This window comes from Callospermophilus lateralis, chromosome 17 (assembly GCF_048772815.1).
Source record: "Callospermophilus lateralis isolate mCalLat2 chromosome 17, mCalLat2.hap1, whole genome shotgun sequence".
Taxonomy (NCBI): Eukaryota; Metazoa; Chordata; class Mammalia; order Rodentia; family Sciuridae; genus Callospermophilus; species Callospermophilus lateralis.
In genome coordinates this window covers 25,792,968-25,820,319 of record NC_135321.1, presented here as the reverse complement: position 1 = coordinate 25,820,319, position 27,352 = coordinate 25,792,968, and the positions used below count along the sequence as shown (strand labels likewise).

Below are 27,352 nucleotides of genomic sequence, written 5' to 3'. Positions count from 1 at the left end.
AGAAACAAAGGAAAGACAGAAAAGATGAGATACGATAAAAGCATGACTGCTGACATTTCCAAGGGGTAGAAACAAGGGTGTCAGAGAGAACCCTAAAGAGCAGAAAATCTTAAGATAGAATGAGCATCACTTCTGCAGACTGAGTAGAGAATTTCCTTACTTTCAGGAATTTTCTGTGGAATTTATAAGAAGCACTTAGTCATTCACATATCAAGTCTCATTCCCAGATATAGTAAAGCTCATCAGTGTATTGACTTAAACACAGGATACAACTTTACGAATCCCTTGGGGTATTTCAAATACATCAATCAAGAGTACAGTCAGCAATAACAACATGGATTGTTCAAAATCTCTTTCCTCTGGCGATCTCACCTTTTAGCTTTTGCTGAGATGGGCACCAAGCTTTTCTTTCCTGATCAAGCTTGCTGCATAGGGGATCTGTAAGACAAAAGCAAAACCATCCAGGTGAGCTGCTTTGGAGGCAGATGTGTAGTGGAGACCTGTCATCATGCCTAACAATTTGAATGTCAATGAAACTTCAAGGAGAAGGTCCCCACCTGCTCAGCAGTAGGAACTTCTGAGGGTACAGCATTCCTAAGTCCCATTTAAATCCCACAGTGGATTGCTGCTCCAGCTAGTCCCTGAGGTTAACAGGTAATACTTCATTTTAAAAAGTTTTTGAAATTTTTCATTTAATACTGTGGTATTATTATTTTTTATTTTAGATCTGAAAAGTGAATTACAATACTATATGTCCAAAGTCACAACAAAAATGTGATTACAAACTAGTTCAGTGCAATCTTTCAGTTTATTTGAGTGATTTCTTTATAAAATATAATATCATTATAAATCACAAGTAAAACTAAACACAAACGATTACTCTGGGTAAATTTCCAATAACTGATAAGAAGCACCAGAAAAAAAAAATTGTAGTGAATGGAAAATATGACCCTTCAGAATTCTACCTGGATAAACTCAAAGAGTACTTTTGAATACTGAGGTTGTTAATGAAAACCCATCATATTTTCATTGGAAAATTTAAATGGTTATCCTCTCCTCTAACCTCAGTTAAAGTCCTTTATCATTGTGTTACCCACCTGCATCATTACAAGACTAAACTCAAGATTTTTAAAGATTTTATCTATTTTAAGTATTATTTAAGAAATACATATTTGGCCTTTTAGAATGTAACATAAAGCCGGTGTGATGGTGCACACCTGTCTGGGAGAGAGGCTGAGGAAGGAGGATTACAAGTTTCTTAGCAATGTAATGAGGCAATAAGCAACTCAGTGAGACCCTGTCTCTAAATTAAAAATAAACAAACAACAACAAAAAAAAAAAGAACAATGGAGGTGGTTCAGTGGTTAAGCACCCCTGAGGTCAATCCCTGGTACCAAAAAAAAAAAAAAAAGAATGTAACATGAAAATATGGATGTTAAAAAAAAAGAAAATATGGATGTTAGTTCAAAAGAGGAAGGAGAATAAAATATTTGAATTCTGTGATGTACATCTCCACATTCCCAGCACATTGGTATGTCTTACTGTCTTGATCTACTAGTCCATAAATAAAAATCTTTATTAATGGAAAGGAGCTTCAAATTTACACAATGATGCAATTGACTAAGGTGAGCTGGACCTTTTTACCATAAAAATAGGTCAATTGAACCAAATAATCTTTTTAATGGGGAAAAAAGGAGAAAATTAAAAGAGTCCCCTATTTTGATGCACAATCACAAATGAAACACATTGGATGGGCACATGTCTGATAAAGACATAGATAGCAGCCTTGACATTAATGATTCATGTAGCGACATAAAAAGTTCAGTGTTCTAATCTCATAGCTTAGGATGTGGGCTGAGATCAGCTAGCTAACTATGACAAGGACCGTTACCCAGGGACCTACTCTTGTTACCTCTTCTTTTCACTGGAGGTCATGCTACACCTGCTGTTAACAGAGACACCCTTGAATCTTGCCTTTCCATTATGGTGTGTGCTGCAATAAGCCAAAGCTCATGAATCACCTCTCTGGATAGATGTGTAATAGAACAGAGTCTTGAATGCAATTATTTAGGATAACCATAAATGATATATTTGGGCACAATGAGTTACCCATAATTTTTTTTTTGGAGGGGTACTGAATATTAAACCCATGGCCTCACACATGCTAGGCGAGCACTCTACCACTGAGTTGCATTTCCCAACCCTTTTTATTTTTATTTTGAGACAGGATCTTGCTGAGTTGCTAAGGCTCGCCTTGAACTTGTGATCTTCCTGCCTCAGCCTACCGAGTCTCTGGGATCACAGGGGTGCACCACCGCACCTGGATTGTGACACTTTCACATTTAGAAAGAGTCCTCAACATCAGGATTGGATGTCACAGATTTATTGTCTGTTCTGTGCCAGGCACTATGAGAGATAAGTCAACATCACCATGAGTCACCATACAAATGTGTAAACTATTTATCCTAACTCAAAGAAAAGTGCCAAGAGGTCCCTATTCTCACAGCTAAGTCAAAATGCCTTTTTCTTTCCTTTGTGTGTTTTTTTTCCTCCATAAATAACAATGTAGCAATTTATTAAGGTAAAAAATGGAGAAAGAAAAGAGAAAAAAGGACATTTTCAAATGTCCCTCCCGAAAGTCCCAGACTGGAATTTAAACTGCTGTGAGAATTATCTTCACACAAACACTAATTGTTAATTTATTTTCTTAAAACAAAAAGAAATAAAAGCCAAAAACCCCCAAAAATTTAAAAAGGAAAAATTAAAGAAAGATTACATTAGCCAATGGCCTACTTGTTCATGAAAACTAGGTTATTTCATTGATTCCAAGATACATGTTTCCTCCTCACACTTTAACATCTCTTAAATCAGATTATTATAATTATGCCCTCTTAAAATTATGGTTGAAAATTTTTTTTCTTGTAATTCACCAAGTAACGTGCCTCTTAAAATTGATGGTGTTTCAGATTCCATAAAATGCAATATTGGGTTTACAGACATATCAGCAAACTCTCCCCAACTTCCAGGAGCTCAGGATTCTAGAAGTTCCATTTAAGCCATTATTCCAAGAACATCTGCTACAACAGGACTTACAGAAGTTTTCTTTTCATTTTGGCCAGCTTGGAAATCACCCAGATTTGCATGAACAAAAAATAATTAATTAACTAATTCATTAATTTAAATGTTATGTAACTTCTAAGTTTCCCAGTTGACTCTAATTGAGCTAAAGTATTGGGGTTGGTTAGGGAATGTAGCTGAGTGGTAGAGTGCTTGCAGGCCCTGAGACCTCTGGATTTGATCCCTAGAAGTGCAAAAAGGACAGGGATTGGAGTCTTTCAGTTTTCCTAGTTTGTGCTAAGAGAGACTTAGCCTGAGTTCACTCAGGTGAGTCAAGATCTCAGAGCAAGAATGATGAGAAGGCTATAGAATTAAGGGAAATTGATTATTGTGAAGATGCAAGGCAATAGATGAATAATTGGAAAAAGGCACGGAGGAGTCAAGTAGTCAAAATCTTTCTGCTGTTAGAAAATCTTAAAATCTTAAGGAAGCTTCCACAGAAGTTGATTTGTATCAAGGCCCCTGACCTGCAGGGATCTCCTTTGACACACACTCAGCCATAAAAGCAAAATCCTCTAGAGGCCTAGGAATCTTTTTCTAAAAGTACAGTGCAAAACAGTAACTGTTTGATTTACTTTTTTTTGAAACATGTAAAACATATTTTTACAAACTCTCTGGGTTGAGACTAAGAATCTGGGTAAGTTCCATCCTAATGAATACTGGAGAAACTCCAAGAAAAGTCCATTCCACTGAGGAGCTGAGCCCTTATCCAAAGCCAGCGCTCAACAGCAATGGGAAAGACCTACTGCTCCCTTCTCTGCAAAGAGGCACTGTGCTCTCACCATTGGGAAGTGGTAAACTGCTTTTTTACAAGTCCACAGTGAATGAAACATTAGTACTAAATCTATTGATTGAACATTATTTTAATTGAGGCTTTTAATGAAGAACTTTTGAGACCAGTTCCCCTTGCTGCTTGTGACTGCAGCATTCTGGAAAAACAGCAGAGGGCACTTCAAGACTAGAACATGCCTTGTCTTGGTGCTTTGCAGTAGCTATCCTGCAAGTTCTAAGGAGGAGAGAGTCTGGGTCTAGCCCTAACCATGTGCTGTGTTGCAGCTTCACAATGTCCTTCAAGGACAAGGACAAAAAAAATTTTTTTTTTAAAGGAAAACAGCATGTTTTCCACACAAAAAACAAAAAACAAAAAACTGCAGTAATAGTTTATATACAGAGATGCACCGCTTAAAAAATTATTGCCAAATAAGCAATGGGGAAAAAAAAGATTATCAGGGCACCCTAATAGTCTCAGTTCATGTTGTAAATCATTATAATCCATTCTTGGAAACCCTAATCAAAGGGTTATTCACTGAATAAAATATCTTCAGCTTCTTTGTAAACCAAAGGGATGATGAATTTTTTTAATTAAACATATTTTCCCTAGAATCACAATTCATTTGTGAATGAGGGATCTTTTACCCTTTATTATACTAAACATTTACATTTTCATGAACTTCTTAAATTCTAAAAATTTGTATTGGGCTCCTAGTGAGAGGACTTTGTTTTTGTGTGTGTAAATAAATCCAGTCTAATAAAGAGAATGCTTTAAGCATTTGAAAACCCAGAGCAGAGATGCAGGATTTTAACACAAACTATGTCAAATACTTTGAAACTCAAATTTTAAGCTATTTTTTAAAGTGTTAGCCTGTGTTCCTAAGTAAATGTTAAATAAACTATTCTACATATGCTTTAAGCTTGGCATTGAGATACATGCATATTTATGTATAAATGCACAAGGAGAGTCTATCATTTGATTCTATGGTCACCACAATTTTACATGTAACAAACTAGAAAAATATGCACTAGCACAGAAATGATAGTCAGCAGAGAATCTATAAATGCAGGATCCAAAGAAATTCAGAAGTTTTCTTTTTATGGCAATGATACCCGAGATGCTTTCCTTATAAGTCTTTAGAATAGGAACGCTGTGTAACACATAGGATAAATCCACTGTGGGTCTATGGGAGTCATTACAAAATATGATGATTTTAATATATTTGACTGCAAGATAGGATTGGTTTTTATTTCATCTACAGAAAAAATGATTATTCTGTAATATGCACTCTGTAAACTTTAAGTATAAAATGATTTTGAGTGGATTGTTCTGTTCTCAGAAAGCAATGTATGCAACGATATTTACTGATGGATGAGATCATTCAACTAAAATCTTGAGAAAGCCAATAACTGTGATACTTCACAACTCCTTAATAATCTTCAGATAGGAATTTCTAAAAGACACTTTCCCCCAGGTACATTAGCAGATACATAAAGCTGAATAAGGCAACTAGATATATCACTATTCAAGTAACACTGTATCAGTTCTAAAGCAGATAGTGTAACACAAACACAGATCCTTTCTGTTTAAAAATCTCTCCAGCCACCGAGGCTTAACTGGTTCAACTATTATAGACACTACTTGTACATGGCCCTGGCATTTTATGGCTTGCATGTGTATTTCCTGCTTATTACTCACTTGCACCTTATAATATCCCTGTCAGGTCAATCCTTACAACGATTATCTTTTGAGAAAAAACAAAACAAAACAAAACAAAAACTTGACAACATGGGCCTCAGCTTACGTCTGCTAGTTGCTGACAGCGCAGTACTAATACACCAGCTCCCCATAACTCACCTGTATGCTTTACTTTACTAGTTGTGGCAGCAGTTGCATAGCAGGTAAAAGAACATTTGAGGAAATCAGGACCAAGCCAGGGACATTAGGAGTTAAGGGGACTGTTCTATGAGAGCATCAGAGTTAGGTCAGGTGAGCTCATGGGTGGTGAAAATTCATTTGGCAAATGTTTACTTCTAACTTGTTGATGTGAGACCCTGCTAGGGGCTGGAGGCAGTGGGATACCAAAGAGGGGAAGAAGCAGGAGGGATGAATCATGTCTATTTCACCAATTTTTCTTGTTGATCACATGAATGTAGTTTTGTGAATTTCAGGAATTGTACCTGTAGGGTTGGGGAGAAAATTCTAGCTTCTGTGTAACTATTTAACTTGTTAGGAATGAATAAGACTCATCTAGATCCATAGATACATGATGATAAAATATTTTGTAATACAGTCTAATAAAAATGTTTAGTAATACCAACTCATATTTTCCAGGTGCCAATTATCTCAAAAGATATGAGATATTTCTTCTTCTATCAATACCACCTGCTTATTTGCTAAAGAAATCAAATATAAAAAAGACATTAAGTTTATGTAACTAGCCTTGAAAGGGGGAAATAAAATAAATACTTTATTTCCTTTTCTAATGCCAATTTTGCTATATTCACCACTACCCTGAAATCACTTTTTTTTTTTTTTGGTCTCATATATGGCAATTTTTTTAAAAAATGAAAATAATGCCCTATGTAAAATCAGTAAGGTCTAAAATTTTTATATCCCTCTGCTTATATGCAAATTCTTCCTTTAGATGAAGAAAACAATAGGTATATTCACAGCAAGTAATTATACCACTTATTATCTAGAAATAAAAAACTGACGATAGTAGATACATTTTTTTTTTACTATCTATGAGGGATTTATTACCAATTGATTAAGAAAATTCTCTTCTCCATAGTAAATTTAGGTGTATACAAGACTGACTGACAAAACTAACATAAGATAAAGTCCTATTTAAGGGGCATCTTGTATAGAGGTTTTCAGAACTGAGAGCTGTCATTAAGGGACTGAGTCAGAAAAAAAACAAATGGGCTGTTTTGAGAGTTACAAGCAGCACCTTGTAACGTCATCTTATATACAGTGCCCCCAGATTTCGGGAAAACATGATGAAATCCAAGACTGCTTTAAGAATGATTCTAAGGAATCTCCATGAACACAGGCACAACAGATGCAGAAAGGAAACATTAAAACATATTTCTTAATTGTGACAGAGACTAGATATCTAGTTCTGAAACAAGATGCACAGACACCCACACCTAATTGGTACAAGGGTAACAGATCAGCTCAAAAATGTCAAGCAACCCAAATTATAATAATCATGCTGGTAATACCACTAAGGATCAGCACATGTCTTTATCCAGGTGATTAAAAATATCTTGAAAATATTGAGCAGAAATTAGTTTCCCTATTGTACTCATGAAAATGAGGAAGCTTGGCAGAACCCTTTGAGAGCACTAATGAATAATACCAGATGTGTCTGTGCAGGGACAAAGGGCAAGGACTTCAGAAAACAAACAAAAATCCCAAACAAAGCTACTACATTTATCAGACATCCTTCTGTTTTTTTTTTTTTTTTTCTCCTATATAAATAGATTACTTTGAAGAATGATTAGGATAGAGTAACACACTTTATTTGGAAATAATGTTTCTTTTCATTATCCTTCAAGTGAATGCAATTGGTTAATTGTGTGTATACTAAGCTCCATTGACTGTGGAGGGCCTGGCTCAGGTGTGGGTCAGGAAAGGAGGGTTGGGCAGGAGAGAGTGGCCCCTCACTGTGCTCTTATGCAGCACAGCACCAGGTATGGAAGTTTGTTTGGTGGAAGGAAACATCAGACACCTCTAGTTCGCCCACAGAGACAATTTACGCATCTGTCTATTAACACATGGTAGGTAGTTACATTTAGAGGAAGCATACTGACACATCTGTTTACCCTGTTTCCTAAGTAAATCTCTTGGTGATTAGCATATAAACCAGCTGAGAGGTAAGTGGACCCAAGGACTCCCTGGAAAAAACACAAACAGTTTCATACACATTGGGGGGTTTGAAAACAAATCAATCAAGTTGCATCTATTTTTAAGTAGAAATTCATCTTACAATTTGTAACTGTTGCACCATTTCCTCACGGTAAGCTAGTTCCCTCTTCATCTGATCCTGAAAATTATCTGTTGAGAGAGAGAGAAATAGAGAAGAAAATTAGTTGAAGTGCAAAATCTACTTTTAGTATACAGTTGGCCCTCCATGTCAGAGGGTCCTGCATTCATGATTCAAGCAACCTAAGGTCAAAAATATGCAATTTTAAAAAGTTCATCTGTATTGAACATGTACAGGTTTTCCCCTTATCACTATTCCCTAAACAATTCGGTCTAACAACTATTTACATAGCATGCACATTGTAATTAGGTATTATAAATAATATAGAGATTATATTATATAGAGAGATTATTTAAAGTATATAGGAGAACGTGCAGAGGTTATATGCACACACTATGCCATTTTATGTAAGAGACTTGAACATTCATGGATCTTCCCCTGCAGGGGGAATCAATCCCCAGTGGATGTTGAGGGACCAGTAAAATATTGCTGATAGTTCCATAGAGAGTCCCTGCACTGTAGCCACCCACACCCTTTTAAGTAAACATCATGGCTGTTTAAAGACATGTTTTCAGCACCTATGATTTAATTAGAATCAGACAATAAATTCTGAGAGATTAAGGCCTATTCTTATATTTCATAGCATCTCAGCCCCGATCAAGTCCCTTTTATAGAAGAATTATAAAGAAAGATCCACTACATTCATGTTCTCTGATCTTTGCACACTTGTGCAAGTACAGCACTGAGCTTGCACTATCTTCACAAGTTCATTGACAGTGAGGGGACTGACCAACATGCAGATGATGCCTCTGGGCCACTAGAACACGACCTTGGAACACGCCCGCTGGCTTCCCTACAGCTCACCTCACTTGTATTCTGGCCTGACTCTCCCAACAGCCAGTCCTTCTTACCCATATTAACCCTGGTATGTCCCCCTTTGGCCTGATGCCATTAAATAAACTGCCTCAATCCAAGAAACCAGGGAGAGGGGACTTTAAGAGATACTGTTATACAAAAACCATTTTATAATTCTGTGTATACATCATTTTTTTAAAACAAAAATTTTTTAAGTTGTCAATGGACCTTTATTTTTATTTACTTATATGTGGTGCTAAGAATCAAACCCAGTGAAGTGCTTCACCCATGCCAGGCAAGTGCTCTACCATTGTGCTATAAACCCAGCTCACTTGTTTATCATTTTTATTTCATTTAAGAAGTGACTTTGAAGTGCATAGCACAGCACTGCACCTTCTCCATGTGATCTTTTTTTTAAAGCATAGACTTGCTAGCTTTGGCTCTGTGTGCTTTAAAGGAGAAATTAACATGATTGTGTGATTAAGTATTATACTTATTATTTATTTATTTTTTGCATTTATGGTTGATAGATAGAGCAGCTGCTTGGAGAAACCAGAAACTCCCTTCTCAGATTTTCCTCTCCTCTCCCTTCCACCTCTGAAGCCACCTGATGTGTGGATCCCCTGTGTCTTCGCTCCTTCCTCCACTCTTTGTCCCTGTGACCTCCCAAGCACAAGCAACACTCAGAGGCAACACCCTGCACCTACCTTTTCCCTGAGTAATTTCCCAACTGATCTCAGGCCTCCAGTCCCTCTCTTTCCAAATCCCTTTCATTCTCCCACTTTAAAATCTCTGATGGCCATCATTTTCAGGATAATAAATAAATCTTTAGCACTCACAAGACTCTGGATACTTAGAGAGTAAAACTTTGTTGCTTTTATTTTTTTTTTTACCTTTATCTTCTATACTATTTGATTTCTTTTCCCAACCCCAAGCATGCATTTTATTTATTTTTTTTCAAAGACTTAATCTCTCTTCTGAATTTGCTGTGAAAGGCACTGCAGAGAGAGAAGCATCTGGTGCAGAGGGAGGATGGGGACTCTCATTGCCTTGGGGATGGAAGAAGGAAACAGTGCTTTTGCAGAGGTGGAGAATGGTGTGCAAGGAGAGGGTGCCTGGGAGTGGTCAGTTCGCAGCAGCAGAGGGCTCAGAGGAAACACCCTGCACCTACCACCCATCATACCACCCTCCAGTCCTCAAACATGCACGCAACTTCTGGTCTCTGTGCCTTTGCTCCTGCCTTCACAGAAAATACTAGCCTTTTATTTAAAGTCCAGTTCCAACATCATCTCCCCAAGAAAGTTCTCACATTTTCCTGCTCCTTCTGCCAGAATCAATCACCTTTCTTTGGTACTTCTCCAGCACTTAATCAGCAACTCTGTAAATATGTCCGTAATACACACTATTAGTTGTTACACATTTATCTTCCAGCTAAACAATGAATTCTTGAAGGGCAGGAAGAGAAGTTACAGACACTTTTTAAATTTCCCCAGGCCTTCTGCAGTGCTCGGCACATAGCAGGAGTGAGTTAATGAATCCAGCATGGTACTCTCCACCTGCAGGTGGGATTCTGCCATCGCTGGGAACTGCCCCACTTAGCTGCCTCAGACCTTTATCTGAAGAAGCAATAGTGTGCAGTGCTGTGCTCTTGAGGCCCTTTTTGCTCTAGTGTTATAAGGTTGGATGAGGAGGTGAACGGATGTGGCTGGGTCCCAAGCACTCCCCCACCTCCGTCTTTCCTATGCTGGGAAAGGAGGAGGGCGGTATTTTGATTCACACTGATAACAATTAGGGGTGAGGTGCTGTCTGAGGAGCTGGCACCCACCTTGCCACACTAGGGTGCTCTGGGGTGGGTCAAAGCCCACAGGCTTCGACAGGGCAACAGGGGAGTCAGTCCTCCACAAATTGCCCTGGTTCCAACACCATGGTCCCATGGCCTGGCCTAAATGCCTCCAGGAAACCAGTGTTTGCAGACACAGACAGCCCAGAAGAAAAGCAGGCCTCTCTCTAGAAGACAGCTTTCCTCTAAGCCTCAGGAGGCTCCTCTGTCTCTCTAGGGATCCAGGGTGCCTCTGATTAAAGTGGTAAACTGAGATAGACTAGGAATGAGGGGCAATCAGAAGCTGACCTGGCTGGAACATTCCTTGGGATTCCAGAAGATTTGATAGTCAGGGGGTGGAAATAGCCAAGAGTAATTAAAAGTGAAATGATGAAAACTATTCTTCATTCGAGCTCATTGTTCTATTACAGTACATGATACAATCCCTTACAATGAAGAGAAAAATGAAGACATTAAATTATTTTCTAAAAAAATGAACAATGAATATCTTTGAGAGGATTGCAGTGGGGAAAGGCATTAAAGACAAAAAAAAAATCAAAGAAGAAAAAAAGATGAATTGGTTTGATTAGACAGAACTTGAAAACTTTGACATGAAAATAAATTACAAATTAAACTTCTCAAACACAAAACACCATTGTACCATCTAAAGATATTGATATAAAGCGGAGAATATTTGTGTCATGTCAAAAATTTAATATTTTAGTATGTAAGGGATTCCTACAAATCAATAAGAAAATGGACACATCAAAAAAAATAGAGGGAGAGAATATAAAATAGAACTTACAAAATATACAGATGAATGATGAACAGCTGAAAAGTATTCAATATGTTAGTAGCAAAAGAAATAAAATGACACGAGGCACTATTTTTTCAGTTAAGGTAGTGAAGACTAAAAGATGTTACGTGTGGACCCAGGAAGGCAGCATGAACTGGCACACCCTTTTGGGGAAGAAACTTGAAATTAGAGCTTTCAAAGGTTCATACCCTTTAATAACAATTCTTTTAGGAGTTTATCCCAAGGAAATAATAATGGACATGTGCAAAGATTTTAGTTACAATGTGTCTCATCTGAAGCTTGGACAAACCATATTGTCTAACACAAGAGGACTTCATAGGGACATTCTTACTAGCTCAGTGGAGAGCACTTGCCTAGCACGTGAGAGGTCCTGGGTTTGATTCCCAGCACAATAACACACACACACACACACACACACACACAGAGAGAGAGAGAGAGAGAGAGAGAGAGAGGAGAAGACATTTATAGAATGATGTGTAATAATAAAAAGAGAATTTTTCCTCCTTGAGCAAAACACAAAAACACACACACAGTGGCACAGACTGTGTGTGCGTGTGTGTGTGTGTGTGTGTGTGTGTGTATGTGTGTGTTTGTGTTTCTGGGGACGGAGCCCAGGGCATTATGCATGCTACATAAGTGGTCTACCACTGAGCTACTTCCCCAGCCTCAAGAGACACATTTTAAGTAAAAAAAGAAGAGATGACTTAGACACAGGTGCAGGCCTGTAATCCCAGCAATTCAGGAGGCTGAGACAGGAGGATAAAATTTGAGGCCACCTAAGTCAGGCCCCTGTCTCAAAATAAAAACTAAAAAGGGCTGGGGATGTGTCTCAGTGGCAGATCATCCCTGGGTTCAGTCCCCAGTACCGAAAAGAAGGAGAAGGAGGAGAAAAAGAAAAAAGAAGGAAGGGAAAAAAGGAGGATAAAAAAATTGTTCGTATAAAATCTCACTGTTAAAAAAAAGAATTTAATATGTATTTAAAAGACAAATTTGCTAAAGGAGATTGAAATTCCAAAATGTTAATAGCATTTGCAAGATTATAGGTGAAGTTTCTATTTTCTTCCCTTTGTATTTCTGTTTATTTAAAATTTTCTAAGACAAACATATTTTTTTTAAAGAGAGAGTGAGAGAGAGAGAGGGAGAGAGAGAGAATTTTTTTTTTAATATTTATTTTTTAGTTATCTGAGGTCATAACGTCTTTGTATGTGGCGGGCCGCACGCATGTCAGTCGAGTGCGCTACCGCTTGAGCCACATTCCCAGCCCCCAAACATAATTTTTGAGATACGAAGACTGTCACTTGACAAGGAAACAAAAATATTAAAAGCTTCAATATATGCTAAAACTTGATGGAAATATAATTGGAGATGAAATGATTAAGCTTATTTCTCTAATGAGAATCCCTTAAAACTCAACAATTTTTGGAAAGTGATGATAAAATAGGAGGTAGCAGAGAGAACTGCCACAGTGCAGTGGCACAGGCTGCACACTGCAACCAGGAAAGCTTGAAAGCCAAAACTCTCCAAGAAGCAAGAGAAGTATCCAGTCTGCGCTCTTGGGCTGTAGGTAAGAAGAAAGCCTGTGTGGCACATCTGGTGACCCAGGACACCCTACTCAGGGCGCACCAGGCTGTGAAGTTCTTTTTCCATACATCATCTTCATTTTGCCATCACTGTTTCCAAGCAACTACAGGGATGTTTGGTCTGTAAGGTGTTTTGGACTCCCCCCACCACCTCCAGAGGGTGCTACAAGAAGACAGAGGAAGGAGGAGGGATGCCACTGAACATAAGTGAACCCTCAATACGGGTCACAGGGGGAAGACGCAGACAACCAGATTCAGGTAGCTGAGATGTCGTTTGTTTTTAATAGAATGGAATCAGCTTTCTGGGAGAGCAATGCTTTATGAGAATCTGAAATGATGACATTTTAGATGGAATCTACTTGGGTTTTTCATGAAGCCCCCATTCCCTGGAGTCACTGACCCGCCTTCCCACCCCAGTTCTCTCGGGGGCTGCAAGTTGGTCCTCAAGCCTGCAGAACCCAGGACTCCACTCTCAGCCCTGGTGGCTCCTGGATTCACCGATCCTCACCGATCCTCTTTCAATGTCAATTTCAGTCTCTTTGAATCTGACATCAACACCTTTATCCACCATTGCCTGGGGGTCTTGATGGACCCACGATACGCCAGCGCTGGAGGCACCCAGTGGTGGTCCACTCCTGGACCTCTTCACCCCCTAGTAGGTGAGGAAGGTAACAGGGGCCAGGCCGAGGAGGAGACAACGCATGGCGGAACCAGAAGTGAGGCCAAGAGAACTCATTTCAGAACAGGGTGCCCACTGCGGGGGGGGGGGGGGGGCTGGGGGGGCAGGCCTCCTGGAGCTGTGTCCTGGATGAGGAGGGCGTGACCAAGGGGGCCATTCCCCCGCCCCCAGAACCACCATGTGCAGAGGTGGACAGCCAGGGGGTGGGGAGGGTCTGCCTGCTCACTGGAGCTGGGAGCGGGGAGAAATCAAAGAAGGCTGGAGAGGCAAGGTGGGCCGGCAGAGGAGGGTTTTGAGAGTAAATGAGGAGTTAATGTGGACACAACAGTGACAAGAAGTGGGAACCATTATGGTTTCTTGAGTGGAAAACACGGTGCCAAAGGTAGAGTGTGAGGAAGACCGGAATAACCAGAGCTGGGGTGGAGAAGGGAGGTGAGGACACGGGCACCCTTCTACTACCACCAGACAGGGCCCCCAGGTTTGGAGCCAGGCTCTGAGGTCACATAGGTGGCTAGTGGGAAGAAAGCAAAATGAATTTTAAAACTACAGCCAAAGGATGAATGCTGCACTGAAGTAAGGCATCGCTGGAGGAGAAGAGAGGGAGAGGAGACAGATTGCTAACGGAGAGGAAGATGTGGTGGTCAAAATGACTTTTTGACTTAAAAACTGCAAAAATGATCAGACCAGTCATCAGTGGGGACTTTGAAATGGTGGCATCTGGGGTCACTATTAATCATTTACTATCCAACATGGTGGTCATTGCGGAACATGTTTGATCAGCCATTCCATTGTCATCTCAAAGTGACCTTGATAATGGTCATACACCTACCCCCCAATTCTAGAATCCATGTCTCCCATCTTTCTTGGGATGGTCTCCCGGTCTCCTCTCATGTCCCACTCAGTTTGTCAATTCTATTTAACTGTCCTGTATCAAAATAAGCTTCCCTGCCTGTTCCACCCTCTGTAAGTACAGATCAAGAAATCTCTAGGTGCTGTCTTTTCTGATATTAGCTGTTTTATGGTACAGACCATGCAGGAATGTAAGCAAAAAACTTTAAAACACGTTCAGTAGTAACGACTTGCATTTCTTGGTAATTACTCTGCACCCAGCTCCATGGGAAACGCTTCATTCATTTAATCCTCTCAGCAAGCCCTGGAGGTAGGTATAGCATTGCTTTACTGTTGGGGAAGAGCTAAGGGAACTGGTCCCAGGTCACTAGCTAGAGACTGGGGGAGGCTGGAGCCCTCCCTAGGAACCCCCTGCCTGGGCCGATGGATCTTCTACTCGGTTCTTCCACCAGGGTCAGGCACTGCTGCTCCTGGAAGCCTCCAGTTCAACAATAGAGCTTTGCTTGTTCCTACTCATCCTGCCAACCTCTGCTCCCCAACCAAGGATGGAGACTTGTTTCTTTCTCCTCCTTCTTCCTTTTTCTTTCTCTCTTCTTTTATGGCCTTTCTCCTTCCATCACCTCCTTCACTTCCCACTCTTCTCCTTCTCCTCCACCCTCTGATCTTCATCTGTACCTCCTCCACCTTCATGGTTAATTCCCGTGGACCTCATCAATCCTCAGCACAACAAGAAGCCCTCAAAGTCCAACATCTGCTTCCAATTTTAGAAAGGCTTTCCTAGAGCTCAGTGCTGATGCCCTTCTCTTCCTCCTCCTTCCACAGAATCACCACCGTCATTGCAGTTGATGTCGACAGAGCCCTCATCTTGTGCTAGCAGCATGCTCAGTACTTCACATCCATGGTCTCACTTAGTCCTCTCATCCTCTGAGACAGGAATGATCTGCCTCATTTTACAGTTTCCACGTTGGGCAACTAGCAGGGAGCATCGACCCAGGTCAGGTAAAATTTTGAGCCTGGATTCCTGTTGTCATGGGCTACAGCTCTAGCCGGGGTTCCCAGTGCTCTAAATTACCTGGGTTTTCAATCATAACTGTGAATGTCTGTCTACCTCCTAGGAAGAAGGTTTCCAAAACTCTTATGAAGCTTCCTCTAGGCTTTCTTCCAATGCAGCTTTACAAAGTCCACAGTTTCCATCTGACAGAATTTAAATCCATCCACTAGCCTCACAGCCCCTCACATTTAGTTAACAGGCACATAATTCGCATTTGCTATTTCCATCCGTGTGAAATTGACTGCCTCTTTGTGGTGTGTCGAAACCACACATTACTCAAACTTAGGCACAAACATGCCACTTCCTTGGTCAGTCAAGTATGTTACAGATAAAAAAAGTGGAAATTTTTGTTGTTGTTATTCAATCGAAGTGCTTTATACATGTGATAATCACAGAGGATTTATTTAAATTCAGATAAAAATAATGAATGATAGATTTGAATTGAAACTGGCCAATCATAGCAATATTTTTTAACAGAAATGTATTATACATAGTGTAAAATAGAGCAGTTACTAAGGAAAATGTATAAATTATTGTAAATTAGTCAATTCCTTAAATGACTGTTAATTAGTTCTTTTTTATTAATAGGATAAATTATGGCTACACTGGCTTCATAGGGGAGCTAAAAGGGCACGTTAGGGATTCAATGGGACTTGGACCCACTTCACTGATCTAAAAGCAGGGCTTTGCAAACTCTACAATTAGATAAATACCAACCACGGGGAAATAAATCATTTGCCGTCTGCTCCTTGCTGCAAAGAACTGTTAAGATACAATCTTTCTTAAGATATAGCTTTAGGGGGCTGGGGTAGAGCGTTCATCTAGCATGCTTGAATCACTGGGTTTGATCCTTAGGACCACATAAAAATAAAATAAAGATATAGCTTTAGAAGGTAGAGAATTCTGAATCCTGTCCAAGCACCTGTTTTTTTTTTTTTTTTTAAGGCTTCAAAGATATTTTTAATATTTTTCTTTTCTTGAAGCTACAAATGTCATGATGTTCCTAAATATACTACCCAAAGTTATTGGCTGTTCTCCTGCCTTCGATTTTATTCTGAGGCTCAGAGGAATTCTCTGGATTTAAAACACTGAAGCCCTGGAGCCCCAAACCTGTCTTGGAGTTCCAAAGAGATCATAAACTTGGCAGACCCTCTTGCTCCTGTGGTCAGAGCTCTCCTCCAACACTCAGCTACCCTCTCGTGTTGAGTTCCCACTAAGTATTATTGAAACTCAATTTGACAGGTTGCCAGAATCACAGGTTGTGCTATTCACAAATGCTCCTGGCGTCCACTTTCATTTGTGCTGACTATGGCACCTGGGAAGCTTTGGTGAGCACAGACCTTCAAGTTCACACGATCAAAATGGTCACAGTTACTACAAAATCTTATAGATGCTGAATGCTGGTCTGTGGCTCTGGCACAGAACTGCCAACTCGAATTTTGTGATGCCCAGATTAACAGCGAGGGTCCTGCTGGTATTCTAAAGAAGTGTCTCAGAAAAAGTTAATTTTAAATTTATATAATTTTTTAAAAGTGTACATATTGTTTGGTTTCCCACTTTCTCAGAAGAGGTGAATCTGACTACATGAAACTCCAGAAAGCTTGAAAAACACTACTTGGATGCATTTGTCCCATGTGACCCAGCTCAGGGCAGGTGAATTTTAGAACTTTGGATACCTTCTATACAATCTTTCCAAAATTCCAAGACTCTGGGAGCAGAATGATGGTTTTTAGGCTACAATGTCTTCTGCCCCTGCATTTGGAATGGAGTTTTAACATTCATTGGTAATTGAGAATGCAAAACAGCTAAAGTTATATCCGTTTTCATCTAGTTATATCAGTTTTAATTACAGTAGTCCCCTCTTAATTCAGATACCCAAGGTCAACCATGGTCCAAAAGTATTAAATGAAAAATTACAGAAATAAGCAATTCATAAATTTTAAATAACTTTCACTATATTATATGGTTGTTATTTTTCTATTTTATTATTGTTATTGTTAATCCCTTTGTAAATTACACTTTATCATAGGTATATATGTTTAGGAAGAATCAGTATATGTAGGTCCCAAAGGCAGTTTCATGCATTTAATGGGAATCTTCAAATGTATCCCCAAAGATAAGGAGGTACTACTGTAACAAAAGATTCATGTGCATTAAGTTGTTAAAGTTTAAATTTCATATTTATACATATTGCAAGCACCAGGTACCCATTCAGAGATATTTAAGAATAAGAGTTCTTTCGCTTTTCCTATCTTAGATAATAATAAATACTTGTAATTATTTTATTTAAAAACATACAATCTGAATATATGAATATATTTACATTTTAATTACATGTCTATATACTTATTTTTAAATAGACACTATACATACACACACATACACATATCAATACATAAATACCAAAAGGTTCTTGTAAGGAATCTTATCTGTGAGCCAATTGAAAGCATAATTAAAATACTATAATTTATGAATATTTAGACCATGGAAAGCCTGTCTGGGGTTGAATTTAATCCCTTAATACTTAAAATCACATTCTTAAGGCTAATAATAGAAATGTCAGCAAATATCACAAATTCAATGAAATAAAAGTGATTTCTTACTGAATACTGGGAAAGATGTATTTCCTTTTAACACTTGGAATTCTTGTTCCAGTCGTCTCCGTAAATCTATTTGTTCAAATAAAACCTTCTGAAGTTCTTCTAATAGGGAAAAAAAAAAGAAGAGTCATTTTACTAATCTTTATAAATAACTCTCTAGAGAACTGTTATATATGGCAATTTATTATTATAAGACAAAATATTTTACCAGTTTAAAAAGTGTTGCATAGACATAGGATAGATTTTGTGCAGAAATCCATGAATATAAATCAATGTAATATATTATTTTAAAGTATTGTATTACAGTGTCATGTATTGATTGATATGTATGCATTAATCTCAATTATATCCACCCAATGGTCCATATATTATTCATATGTTGCTTGTCAAGCTTAAAATATGGTGTAGAACAAAAATATCCTCTTATTATCTCCATAGTCTTTTAAAGCTAAGAGAAGTTCTACAGGATGAAAACTTTTCTTTACCTTTCCCCATATTTTCTACATCCTTTTTGAGTGAATGAGGTGAACTGGTTTCTTGTGTATGTTCACCTTTTAAAAAAGGAGAAAAATATTATTAGTTTTGTGTAGGCTATTTTCTGAAAGTCTTTTTTTTTTTTGCATTTTCTTTGAATATCTACAAAAGAGTTTATTTAATATAACCTGAAATTAGAACTGCTCAGAACCAAGTGTGGTTTTCATTTGCTCATGTCGGATTCTCCTGAACCGTGGAGGGAGCTACAGAAAAGGAGGGCGGAACTGCCTGGCCTGTGCTCAGCAGCTCCGGTGAAAGCAGAATCCTGAAGTTCAACCCTCTCCAGGTTCCCCACGACTTCCATCCTTTACAACACAAGTAATTGCTGGAATGGGCAAAACAGCAGGCTGGACAAGTTAGGATTTCCAGCAGAAACCTGATCAGAGCTGCTCTCCTCCCTGAAGTGAAGAGTGAAGTAGCCTGATTTCAACTAGGAGGCCCTCAAGACCACAGAGGGAAAAGCCTCCTAGACTTGTCAGGTCCCTAAAATGTGGGGCAGTGAAAAAGAAGTGGGGGAAAGCCTTGAGTTGTTCATTAGCATTGATAAGCCTGAAGGGGTTTCTTGGCAATGGATGGCTTATTAAAAAAAAAAAAATCAACTTAAAACAGAGATATGAAATTAGTTATCTGCTAGTTTTTAAATATTTACTTGCTTGCAGATAGTCTTTTAGCTACTCATTTTGGACCAATGAAAATTATATTGTGGGACCTTGGGGTGTAACTCCATGGTAGAGTACATGCCTAGCATGCCCAAGGCCCTGGGTTCAATCCCTAGCACCAAAACGAACAAACAACAAACCCCAACTATGTTGTTGATTGTTATTCTTACTTATTTTTCTTGTGCTGGGTAGAGTAATAGAAAGCTAAACAATTTTTTTAAAGTCCTATCTACAGGAAATTGAGTCTACATAATCCAGAAAATCTAAATAAACCAAAGAAATTCAATCATTCAGCTAAGCAGATAATTGTATATTAAAACTTCAAACTGATTTCTGCAATATCCAAGTAATGTAATTGAGCTTTCTACCCTTGTCTAGAGAGGTATGGTAGAACAGATAAAGGCACTCTGACGCTGGGTATGATGGCCCCTGGCTGTAATCCCAGTGGAAGGCCAAGGCAGGAGGATTGCAAAATCAAGATCATTCTGGGGAACTTAGTGAAACCCTGTCTCAAAAAATAAAAAAAATAAAAAGGACTGGGATGTAGCTCAATGGTAGAGCACCCCTGGTTTCAATCCCTGGTATGAGGGGGGGTGCCCTGAAAAGGTTTTATGGATTCCCTTCCCCAGCCCCAAGAGGCTAGCTCCCTCCTCTGTGTCCTGAGAGCATCTTGCACAGGTTGTGGTCCTGTCTGCCTATTCTTCTTCCTCACCTACTAGGCCATGTGCCACTTGGAGGAAAGGGCTCTGTCTTTTCTGCATGGCTGGTGCTTAACATAATCCTGGAGACACAATAACCCTTCAATAAAGTATCTTCAGTTGTTATTGAAAAGAATCCAGGAGGTCATAAATTCTAAATTATGGCATAAGCAAGAATTCATTGTATCAATTCTCTCCTATTTATCATTTCCCTCAGCAAGAAACAAAATGAAGGCACACACCTCTAATCCCAGCAGCTCAGGAGACTGAGACAGGAGGATTGTGAGTTCAAGGCCAGCCTCAGCAATGGTGAGGCATTAAGCAACGCAGTGAGACCTTGTGTCTAAATAAAATACAAAATAGGGCTGGGAATGTGGCTCAGTGGTTGAGTGCTCCTGAGTTCAATCCCCAGTATCCCGCTCCCCGAAAAAGAAACAAATTGTAATGGCCCCAGGCACTTGTAGGAATATTAGAAAATTTCATTGCCAAGGTAAAATTTTCCATGAAAAGAGAAACAATTTCTCCCCAAAGCAGCAACTTATACTTGGGTATCATGGACTAACAGGAAAATCTTCAACATGATACTATAAATGGCATTTCTGCACTACACCTGGTGATTTTCAGGAGTGTGTGCATGCTAAGCATGCTCATGTATTTGCAAATATCTGTACCTGTGTGTATGCGAGTGTTTCAGAATACATGCATGGCTAGGGATGGAGCTTAATAATATCTTTGGCATTCCTAAGTTCTTTAATGGCAGGCATTTTCTCTACTAGCTAGTCATTTCCACACAACCTCATTCCCACTCGTCTTGGATGTGACCTCTATAGGCCTAGAGGTCTATTTCTTAACCTTAAAATCTTGGCTTTCTTCACATAAAGAGAAAGTAACAAGGAAATACCTGTGAAATAGCTTAAATAGAGACCTCGATATAATTCCTAATAATACTATTATCTAAAAGAAGAATAATATAAAGGTTGAGACGAATCACTTATATGTAAAGAAAGGATAATGGTATTTTGAAATGAAAATAAATATAGATTATGAGCAGTGTTGCCTGTTTAGTCTCAGTCAGCCAGTTGAGTATGTAGAAGTTTCATACTCATATACAATATTAAATCTGAATGAGAGAAGAACCAGCCCACACATATCTTTGCACTTATCTATAGGATATAACGAGGCTATATCATTCCACAACTTTCTTGATCACTCAAAACATGATTTAGATGAGATCATTTGTTCCTGAAAAGGCAATTCTAGAAGCCATGTTCTCATCACATGAGGGATGGGATTCTTTTTGACTCCTTAGTATATTTTGTGTACTCTTTGTTTTATATTACACTTCATTTTGACAATTCAGTTTAAAAATTAAAATATGATTTGCAAAAATGCCTGTCTTCTCCACTTCACAATTAGTCAAGTTTTACATGGGTATGAAACCTCTAAACAGATAGCTAATAAATGGAAACATGAACCACAGGAAAATCTGCTGGTGACATTAATAACAAGCTCTGCTTTTCATCAGCTTAGAGGAGGTTTTGTTAATATCAGTGTCTATTTCAGATATTTTACTGAAACTTTTTGAGCTGAGAAGATTTAAATGTTTCCCTTACAAAGCATTTTTTAAGTAGTTAGATGTTAGGTAAACAAGGAGCACAGAAGCCGCTTCGACTGCCTTGTGTGCATCTTTTACTGGACGGTTGCCTTTTGTATATTACTAATCCGTGAAAACCAGATTGTTAATGGTGGTTAAAAATGACCTCTGGGAGCCTGGATGTTTGTTCACTATTACTGCTAATGTTTACCATCTGGTTAAAAAAAAAAGGCAGTCTAATACTAGATTAAATAAATGTGATTTAATTGACAGTGAGCTTCCACTTTTTATAAATATTCCATCAGGTTAGATGCATTTTACTTGTACAAAATTAATGAATGGGTTTGGAAATATCCCAACATTAAAATGCTGGCTTCCCTCTCTCTCATAGCCTCCCTTTAAAAAAAAAAAAAAAGTTGCAGTGTAGGGAAACATAGCAGTCTTAGTGTATAGAGCTAAAGGAGAGAATGTTACACACAGAAGGAATTTGGTTTCAAACATGTCTTAAGTCAGACCACACAAAACAGTCGAGTGGTTTGAAGTTGGAACATAATGAATAATCAGGGCATAAAATGCACCCTGGGAGCCAGGCACCATGGTGCACCCCTGTACCTCCACCTACTCCAGAGGCTGAGGCAGGAGGATCAGAAGTTCAAGAACAATGTGGGAAACTTAGACCTCGTCTCAAAATTCAAAACAATTTTTTTTTAATGTTCAGTAATAGCGCATCCAATGGACAGATGTGACTAAAACTTGCTTTTTTTGGGATCTGATCACAATAGCCCCCACCAGGGCACCTTCACAGGTCCAGCTTACTGTGCTCGGCATAGTTTCCATGCAGCCCCAGCAGGCAGAGGCAGCATCATGTATGTTAGAGAAACTTTACTGCTGCCATTGCAATGGAAGCAGGGGGCCTGGGGCTACAAGGTTCCTGCTTTCCTGTTCCTCTCCTGGGTCCTCCAGAACCAGGTGGTCCCGGTTCTAAGTGAATGCTCCACACTACCCTTAGTTCAGCCCTCACTCAGCCATTGGAAAGTGGAAATACAAGAGACATGGATGTGAGAATCCATTCCATGCTACCATGCTGCAGCAGACATGAGCAGTAAATAGCAAATGAGGAAGGAACTGGAACCTACAAAGAAAAATCAGTCAATAAATTCATTATCATTACCTTTTAAGGCACAAGAGCAACTAACTGCTTTCTCTCACATATCATGCTACACCTCTGCTCAAGAACCTGCAAAGACTCCCAGTGGTCTATATCAAAGAATCCACTCTGACTTTTTCCTTGAAGCCTCCATGTTCTCCCATAGCTTTGCCCCACCTGCTAAATGGAGGTGTCCACTGCCAACACAAAACCTTTATTGAAGACAAGTCTATATTTCCCACTTCTACTGGACGGTTCCATCTTACATTGTTTCTCTTATTTAAGGTACCTTTCCCTCTCCTCCCTGTCCATCTAAAGTCAGAATGCCATCCAAGTCCCTGTCAGTCATAGTCTCAATGTTTGTATCTGTCCAATAATCTCATACGTTGAGATCCTCATCTCCAATGCGATAGTTCAGCCTTTGGGAGGTGATTGGGAGGTTTTGAGACTAGAACCCTTAGGAGTGGTTTTAGTGTCCTTATAAAGGAGGACTCAGAGAACTCCCTCCCCACTTTTCTGCTACATGAGAACATAGCGAGAAAATAGCTATTTATGAATCAGAAAGAGAGCTGTCATCAAACACTGAATCTGCTGGTACCTTGATCCTGAACTTCTCAGACTCCAGAACTATGAGAAATAAACATTGCTTAAAACACCCAAATCTATGGTGTTTTTGTTATAGCAGCCTGGCTTCAATGACACTTCTATAAGCCTTTCTCAACTTCCGCAAATGCCACTGACCTCCTTCCTGTGTTGTGATTCAAAATGCTTATCATCTTTCCTCTGCCCCTTGTATCCAATATTCTAGTGTTTCTCCTCTGTTATTCTGGTCTTCTCCACTAGAAATATGTTTTCTGAGAATAGGGAGATGCTGCCCTACAGGTAGCCCTATCATTCCTACCCTAGGGAAGGATACAAATGTATTCCACTAATACTTGGACTTAACTCATTCTGATTTATGAAAGAAATATCAACTAGTGTTATTATAAATCCGCATGTGTCATAAAGGGTTCTAAGACATGAACACAGTCCTACAAATGAAGAAGCACATTTTGATCCATTTATACAATCTGATTAAGTTAGGCTAACTCTATATTTTCAGATTATTGGGAAAGTTGGTGATATTCCAGTAGGAAATTAGTTTTGTTCCATTTGATCTTTAGAAAACCAAACCATAGCACTGAATTACAACCAAAACATGGGAAAATATCAATGAACATACAAGTAAGTAAAAATAGCTTACACTTTTAGAACTCATTTAGTTATTACTTTTATTTTATTTTTGTGATGCTGGAGACCGAACTCAGGGCTTCATGCATGCTACGCAAGGGCTCTACCACTGAGCTACATCCCCTGTCCAAACTCATTTAATTACCACCAAATGAGTAGGTGAGATGACATGTTCTGTTTGTGGTCATGAGGAGAAGTTGATTAAATAGCACCACTCTTCTCAAGCCAATCTCTAAATTCAATAAATAAGATTGTTTAAATATTGTAACCTGTATATACATAGGGTGTACTAAATGCATGGGAACAATATGAAATACCATGCATTTGGGTAAAGAGTAAGGAATGTGGCCTTCACCCATCCTTCTACAGAAATGCAATCTCTCTTGCCCCTCCTTTCATCCTCCACTTGGTTTCCAGGTCCTTGTCTTGGCTATCTCCTTTATAAATTCTCCCTTGAGCCTTCAACTGGTACTCAGAGATACTGCCAGCTGCCAGCAAGTTGTTTGTCACTGAAAGGGCCTCTGTGTCCCCCTAGTACTGCTGTTGACAATACTGATGAAAAATATTTGGAAAAAATATTTCCTTTTATAGAAAGAAAGCATGTCATATAATTGCCCACTCAAGGTAACTTTACTGGAGGAAATTATTTTAGTCTGGGGCTTTGTCCACACATGAGATACACATGTACTCTAACGTTTAGATGAAGAACCATCCTTTCAGTCAAGCAGCCAATGTTTCCATAGTTCATGGGCTTGTGTGCTACCACCTGTGTTCTGGTGCAGGAAAGCAGATACATCCTGCGTTGAAAGCTGCAAATGGTCTCTGCATGCTGTTCCCATGCCCCCTCAGGCTGGACTAAGGTTCTGCCTTCTTGCTTCCCAGAAACCTCAGCACAGGGCCTGACCTCTGTTGAACAAACTCCATTCATGCACATTTAATTCCCAAATAAACACTGACTTTAAATAATTGATCTTAGTTTTATAATGTGGGTTTAATCGAGGTTTTTCTGTTTTTTTTTTTTTTTTAATTTTTTTCTTTCTCTTACAATCTATTTTAGAGGTATAAACAGGATGAGGTCAAAATTAATCTACAGTTGGTATAACTCAAATTTAGTACAATATATGATTCAGAGAGTCTTTATTTTTAATTTTTATTTTTTAACTATAAATAATTGTCTTTTTGTTTTCTTTTTCTTTTTGTTTAGATTCAGAGAATTTTTAAAGTGTGCTTTTCATCAAGACATTAAACAATCAATTATATAGAAGGCAAGGTTAAATAATTTTCTCCTCTATCAACAGGACATAGACTTCTGCTAATTTCTTGGTGCTAAATTTCTACATTAAACTACTTCCCCTGTGATGTTTGGCACTTTAGTGAGGTCACAGAGCAGAAGAAAAAAGAAAATCAATATCACTGGAGAGGGTATTCTATAGAATGAACTAAATATTAACGCCATTAGTGGGGGTTGGGGAAAAGCAAGTGCAAGATTAAGTAATGCTGGTGGGATTACAATTAAACCCAAGAGTAATGAAAACTTTATAACTTATGATCAAAACTTATTGTGAGTTGTATAAATATTGCTTCTTGAATCAGTACATTAAACATCTTTGATCAGTAAATCTTGAGTCCATGCAAGATTTTTCTTGAGTTTTAGAATTGGTGTTGTGAGTTAATGCTATTTAATATTTTTTTTCTAGAAAGTTTTTTTATTGTCCTTCTCTATTTCCTTGAGTTTTATATACATTTTTTAAAAAATCATTAGTAAGAAAATATTTTTATCAACAAAAAAACTGATATGTGAAACATATGGATTATTTAATTTTGAGTACATATATTGAAAGACCTCAAAATACATTAGAAAAAAGTAAAAGTTTGTACTAAATTAGAGGTTAGAAGTTTCATCAAAATTTATAGATAAATTGAGACACAAACTTACTTGAATTTACCTAATAAGTGAGAGAATTACAACCTAGATCTACTTTTCTGTGCTTTTAAGAATTTCTCTTCTACCTTTGCATTTAAAAAAAAATCATAAGCCCGTTCTAAAATAGAATGGAATAATAAATCAGAGTGCCTCATCCGCTATATATTCATGAGAAGTGTAACTGCTTCTTACTATTCTCAGAAATCCATCCACAGCATATTAAGTACACTAGAGAATCATGCCAGTGGAAATCAAATTGATTTTAAAACTTCTATACATATAACAAGATGCAGCCACGCTCAGGGTCCGATGGTGCTGGCATTTCTACAATGAAAGGGATTGGAAAGTGGGGATGACTCCACTTCCCTGATTTCCTTGACCTGCAATAGCTTTGAGCTGTCTTACCAGCTTACCCTAGTGCATTCAATTTCAAATCACTTAACTTCACTGAAGTTATTCAAAACGAATATGCAAAACCCTAACTCTAGGATTGCAAGCGAAATGCTGTCATTTATATTTTTGAGTAGGTAATATTTTGACCAAACTACTATCCCCTCAATCTACTGGGTTTGGTTTTAAGCATGGTCCACTTTTAAAGGAATCTATAGATAAAAGGTCTACTGGCTTTATGGGAAATTTGGGCTAATTAAGAACTTCAATGTTTGGCCCTTCTAATTATACAGAAGTACAAACATAGATTCTGTGTAAAGTTAATAGCCATTAACAAAGAGGTTTTTAAAAATCATTTAAAAATATAATCTCTTCAAAAAATTGCTGCAAAGTAACTTACCAATAAGGCTGAAAGGTTGAAGAAAGGCTAAACTGAATTAAATGTTGAACCAAAAAAATCTACTGGAACTAAGTATTTGCATTAGGGGTCAGTTAATGCAAGTAACTATGACTTGAAAATATTTCTATGTCCTTAGTTGTTTAGGAAAAAGTCATTGGAATTTCGTGAACTACATTTATGACTACCACGGGAGAGAAAAAAATTCATATAAAAATTAAAAATTGCATTCTGACTTATCGGGCAGTTGGAAGAGACAGTTCACTCTTCAATGTTATAGTTGCATATGAAAAGAAATTGTTATTTTCAATACTAATGACTGGATTAGATATTGATGAAAGCAATACAGTGTTACTAATATAAACTTGGCTGGATGCAATTTTGTGTAGATCCTTATCATAGTATTTCTACTGCAGCATAGCTAGTCTGTCTCCTCCTCTTGATTGGCAGTAACTCAAGGTCAGAGTGGTGTTGATTTCTACTTGAATCTCTAGGGCCTAGCAAAGTAACGAGCACACAGTATGCATTCGAATCTAATTGCGGAGTCAGTGAGTAAATAAGTAAACACTATCCTGTGTGCGTAGATGTTAACCTTTGTCACATGGGAGAAATATTTCCACTAAGCAGCAGTGAGCACCGGATAAGGCAT

General features: G+C 38.4%; 1 protein-coding gene across 1 annotated transcript in view; it reads right to left on the bottom strand.

Annotated features, from left to right (window-relative positions):
* Positions 1–375: 375 nt before the first annotated feature.
* Positions 376–27,352, bottom strand: part of Skor2 (SKI family transcriptional corepressor 2) — a 35,026-nt gene continuing 8,049 nt past the window's right edge. The window contains exons 4-7 of the mRNA XM_076837157.2: positions 18,616–18,681; positions 18,134–18,232; positions 7,884–7,951; positions 376–438 (exon numbers count right to left, since the gene is read on the bottom strand). Of these exons, the coding sequence (XP_076693272.2) occupies positions 376–438; positions 7,884–7,951; positions 18,134–18,232; positions 18,616–18,681 (296 nt within the window). The remainder of the gene's footprint in view (positions 439–7,883; positions 7,952–18,133; positions 18,233–18,615; positions 18,682–27,352) is intronic.